General features: G+C 37.8%; 1 protein-coding gene across 2 annotated transcripts in view; it reads right to left on the bottom strand.

Annotated features, from left to right (window-relative positions):
• Positions 1–1,455: 1,455 nt before the first annotated feature.
• The window catches only part of b4galt2 (UDP-Gal:betaGlcNAc beta 1,4- galactosyltransferase, polypeptide 2), a 157,739-nt gene continuing 153,881 nt past the window's right edge, over positions 1,456–5,313 (bottom strand). For both annotated transcript variants that reach the window (XM_061921020.1, XM_061921019.1), the window contains exon 8: positions 1,456–1,751. In XM_061921020.1, the coding sequence (XP_061777004.1) occupies positions 1,601–1,751 (151 nt within the window). In that variant the 3' untranslated portion in view covers positions 1,456–1,600. The remainder of the gene's footprint in view (positions 1,752–5,313) is intronic.

Raw genomic sequence — 5,313 nt, 5'->3', positions numbered from 1 at the left:
AAAACATTTCGTTCGGAAGAGGCGGGAGGAGTTGGGAAGAGAACCAATCAGAGCGACGTGGTAAGGAAGTTACGTAAACGTAGTTTGCGTTTGAGACTGACCCGGGAATGCGCTGCAGAAGACAACATGTCAACGCCGGGGAAAAGGAGAGAGGACATATGGGGACATTTTATATTTGAGGTCAAGGATAACAAGACGCAGTGTAAGAAATGCAGCGTAAGGATTACGGGGAAAAACACAACAAACTTGAAGCGACATTTACAGTCGAATCACCCCGAAATCCACACACAGGTAAGCATTTTCCACAACATACAACTCAGTCCACGTAATCCCGTTTATTACACGGCTTACTCGTGAAATATTAAATTTGAGACATGATTTTCATCAAAATACGACTTGTATCGGTGATTTTTCCGCTGTTTTGCTTTGACTTTCAGAAATTCAAGGGAAAGTTCACATATTACCCTTTAGTCGACTACATCTACTGTAGTTTTCGTCGACTACAATCTTATGATATTTCGTCAACTAAAACTAGACTAAAACTAAAACTATTTAAATAACTAAATTATGACTAAAACTAAATTACATTTTAGTCAAAAGACTATGACTAAAACAAAATCTAATTTTGCTGTCAAAATTATCACTGCTTCACTCTCGCTTTCCTCATCCACGAATCTTTCATCCTCGCTCAAATTAAAGGGGAAATTGTCGCTTTCTTGGCCCGAATCGCTCTAGCGGTTGGTGGCCATGATTGTAAACAACGTGAGGATGTGAGGAGCTCTACAACCCGTGACGTCACGCGCACATCGTCTGCTACTTCCGGTGCAGGCAAGGCTTTTGTGTTAGCGACCAAAAGTTGCGAACTTTATCGTGGATGTCCTCTACTAAATCCTTTCAGCAAAAATATGGCAACATCGCGAAATGATCAAGTATGACACATAGAATGGACCTGCTATCCCCGTTTAAATAAGAAAATCTCATTTCAGTAGGCCTTTAAGTCTTCTTAATTCACTTTGTATCTCATGTATCTGTATGTAATATGGCTTTTAAATTTGTTTTGCACCTCCAGACAGATTTGTTTTTATATTTTCGGTCCAATATGGCTTTTTCAACATTTTAGGTTGCCGACCCCTGATAAAGAAGCTGATTTACTGCTCCTGCTGTTTGGACTTGATCAAGTTAATCTTGAATGATTCCTTCCTTCAAGAAGCATCTTTCCCCCACGTCTTCCACATCAATGACAACGTTGAAAAGCTCCCATGCTTTGTGGGAGATGTAGGGGTCATACATTCATTCATTAATGCCGGCTGCGTCCACTGTGGAGCACGTTAGGTGACTCCTGCAGGACAATGTACACAAGAGATGAAGATGATTGATATCGTTCTCAAGCTAACCCTTTTTAGTAGATCCACACCTTCTACTCAGTTTCCTAATGATGATATCCATGTTTTCTGGAAGTAGAAAAGAAATTCCATGTGCAATACTTTCATGTTGATGTCGTCCACAACTCTTGCGGTCACTTCAATGTTTCCCATTGCTTCTTCATGTTTGGCTTCAAAGCCAGAAGAAGCAAGAGCAAGTTTTCATCCTCAGTGTTCTCCTAGCCGCGGAAATGCCGGGGGGGAGGTTTGCCGATCTCCACCGAGATGTTTGTGTACAACGAGTACCTCTTCACCTGGACCACTCTGTAGCTCAGGGAACTGATGCCGTCTTTCTTCATGGTGTTCTTGGTGTTCTGGATCTTATTAAACCTGCACACACAACCACATCCAAAGCTCTTTTACAATACTAGCTTGCAACCAGCAGAGGCACCGTTGAGTCAGTATCGACTGGCGATCTGTCGGAAAAATGGTACATGGTAAATGGGTTATACTTGTACAGCGCTTTTCTACCTTCAAGGTACTCAAAGCGCTTTGACACTACTTCCACATTCACACATTTACATACTGATGGTGGGAGCTAACCACCACCCATCAGGAGCAAGGGTGAAGTGTCTTGCTCAAGGATACACCGGACGTGAGGAGGTTGGTAGAAGGTGGGGATCGAACCAGGAACCCTCAGGTTGCTGGCACGGCCACTCTCCCAACCGCGCCACGCCGTCCCAAAGCAGCTACTGGAAGATGGGTGTAATAATGACAGATGATATCATTATGTTATATCAGGGGTCACCAGGTAGCCCGTAAGGACCAGATGAGTCGCCCACTGGCCTGTTCTAAAAATAGCTCAAATAGCAGCACTTACCAGTGAGCTGCCTCTATTTTTTAAATTTAATTTATTTACTAGCAAGCTAGTCTCGCTTTGCTCGACATTTTTAATTCTAAGAGAGACAAAACTCAAATAGAATTTGAAAATCCAAGAAAATATTTTAAAGACTTGTTCTTCACTTGTTCAAATAAATTCATTGATTTTTTTTTTACTTTACTTCTTATAACTTTCAGAAAGAAAATTTTAGAGAAAAAATACAACCTTAAAAAGGATTTTAGGATTTTTAAACACATATAACTTTTTACCTTTTCTTCCTCTTCTTTCCCGACAATTTAAATCAATGTTCAAGTAAATCTATTTTTTTATTGTAAAGAATAATAAATACATTTTAATTTAATTCTTCATTTTAGCTTCTGTTTTTTCAACAAAGAATATTTGTAAAATATTTCTTCAAACTTCCATCCATCCATCCATTTTCCACCGCTTACTCCCTTTTGGGGTCACGGGGAGCGCTGGCGCCTATCTCAGCTACAATCGGGGGGTAGGCGGGGTACACCCTGGACAAGTCACCACCTCATCGCAGGGCCTTCTTCAAAGTTATTATGATTAAAATTCAAAAATATTATTCTGGCAAATCTAGAAAATCTGTAGAATCAAATTTAAATCTTATTTCAAAGTCTTTTGAATTTCTTTAAAAAATTTTGTTCTGGAAAATCTAGAAGAAATAATGATTTGTCTTTGTTAGAAATATAGCTTGGTCCAATTTGTTATATATTCTAACAAAGTGCAGATTGGATTTTAACTTATTTAAAACATGTCATCAAAATTCTAAAATTAATCTTAATCAGGAAAAATGACTAATGATGTTCCATAAATTATTTTTTTTCAATTTTTTTCAAAAAGATTTAAATTAGCTAGTTTTTCTCTTCTTTTTTTCGGTTAAATTTTGAATTTCAAAGAGTCGAAATTGAAGATAAACCATGTTTCAAAATGTAATTTTCATTTTTTTTTCCTGTTTCCTCCTCTTTTAAACCGTTCAATTAAGTGTTTTTTTTCATCATTTATTCTCTACAAAAAAACTTCCGTAAAAGGAAAAAAAATGTACGATAGAATGACAGACAGAAATACCTATATATATATATATATATATATATATATATATATATATATATATATATATATATATATATATATATATATATATATATATATATACATACATATATATATTGAAGGTAAATTGAGCAAATTGGCTATTTCTGGCAATTTATTTAAGTGTGTATCAAACTGGTAGCTCTTTGCATTAATCAGTATCCAAGAAGTAGCTCTTGGTTTCAAAAATGTGGGTGACCCTTGTGTTATATCAAAAAGACGCAGAATCAAGTAGCTTAGTAAAGCTAAATCTGTTCTGGACCAAAAATCATTCGCTTGTGCACATCTGAGTGTGCTAGCCATTTTTGTGTTATTCGTATTTCTGTAGTCCTGCATATCTTACGTTAAATTTGTTATTTGTTGCTTGATGAATACTTGGGCTTATTGCGCTACTGCTATTGTACCTCTTGGCGTAGCTAGCTTACAGCCAATGCCGTAGCATGCCGCCGCAAAGTGATGTGTTATACCCTAGAAAAAGAGTTCCTCAGTGTTCTCTCTTACAATAACAATGTTGCTACAGCTTGGTTATTAAACAGGTTTAAAGAACATAAATTAAGTCTTGTTAGCAGTTTTTAATGCATTTTTAAAGTGATATGGACGCAGAAGGTACTGATACCATTTGCTTCATTGCTAGCCAAATAGAATGAGCTGAATATTACACATTAGAATGCAAAAAAACAAATGTTTGTCTTTTTGTCAGCAAGGTTGAGTTTGTAATGCACACCACGATGTGCGATAGGACACCAATCTGACATGAACAATCATATTACAGTATCTAAAGTGTATGTATTGTTGTTGTCCTAACACACACGACTTGCTGCATGTATCGTGAACAATATTAAAAAGACTCACTTCATGTTTGGTCCAGCTGGCTGGGGATGTTTTTTTCCAGGTTATTTGGCAAAGCACTCCATTTATGTCGGAATAGGTCGGCTTTAAATTCCACATTTACAGCGCTAAAGTCACTTTCACCTGACTCTCTCGGCTTCCGTCTGCTCCAACGTCTTACGCTTCCTTCGTGCTGGCCTCTAGAAGCACAAGTTCATCCTCTGTGTATTCAGCTTCAAAAAGATAAGGTTGTGAATCCTCATTTGTCCGAAAATAGTCATTTTGGCTGTCTGTTACCAAGTCTGCCATGATTACATCACACTCGCGTTTGTATCCTGGAAGTCGGAACACATATTTGTTGAAATGTTCCGCTATGGAAACTGAAATAAATGTAGCGGAAGTCAGTGATTAAACTGAGCAAAATAGGTAAATATTGTACATATTAAAAACATAGAAATGATTAAATAATTATAATAAATTAAATGTATCTTTAAAAAAACTGGACTTAGCTGTCATAACCATGTGACTTTCAAATCTTACCTTACCACTGAAGCTCTCTCTCTCTCTCTCTCCCTCTCTCTCTCTCTCTCTCTCTCGCTCTCTCTCTCTCTCTCTCTCTCTCTCTCTCTCTAAGATTAAACATTTATCAGACAGGCTGTTTGGGACCTAAGTGTGAAAAGGGTAACTTAAAATGAGTTAAAGGGTTTTAGAAAATTAATAATTTAATAAGTGAATGGTTAATGTGCACAGCATCATACATCCATGCATTTTCTACCGCTTGTCCCCGCAGCCCATCCTAGCTGCACATGAGGGGGTTCTGCTCCTGGGGTTTGTGGCGTGACCCCAACACCATCGCAACACAAAGCTCCATCACAAGTGCGTTAAGAGTTGCGTCAGACTGCTTAATTGGAGTGTGATGGTATTTCAGGCGCTGCAAACGTGAGGAAAAGTGGAAGAATGCAAGAGCTTGCTGCTCTCAGCTGATGCAAGCGTGTCCAGTTGCAGCAGAAATTGGGCTGCTGCCTTCATTTCATTGTATTTCAGACACGATGTTCAAAGGCAGTGATTGGGAAGAAAAATATATAACATAATAAATCAGTATATATCATATACTGTATATACAGTATA

The sequence above is a fragment of the Nerophis ophidion genome, linkage group LG14, assembly GCF_033978795.1.
Source record: "Nerophis ophidion isolate RoL-2023_Sa linkage group LG14, RoL_Noph_v1.0, whole genome shotgun sequence".
In the NCBI taxonomy this organism is placed as follows: Eukaryota; Metazoa; Chordata; class Actinopteri; order Syngnathiformes; family Syngnathidae; genus Nerophis; species Nerophis ophidion.
Note: the sequence above shows the minus strand (reverse complement) of the source record. Positions and strands in the feature narration are given on the sequence as shown.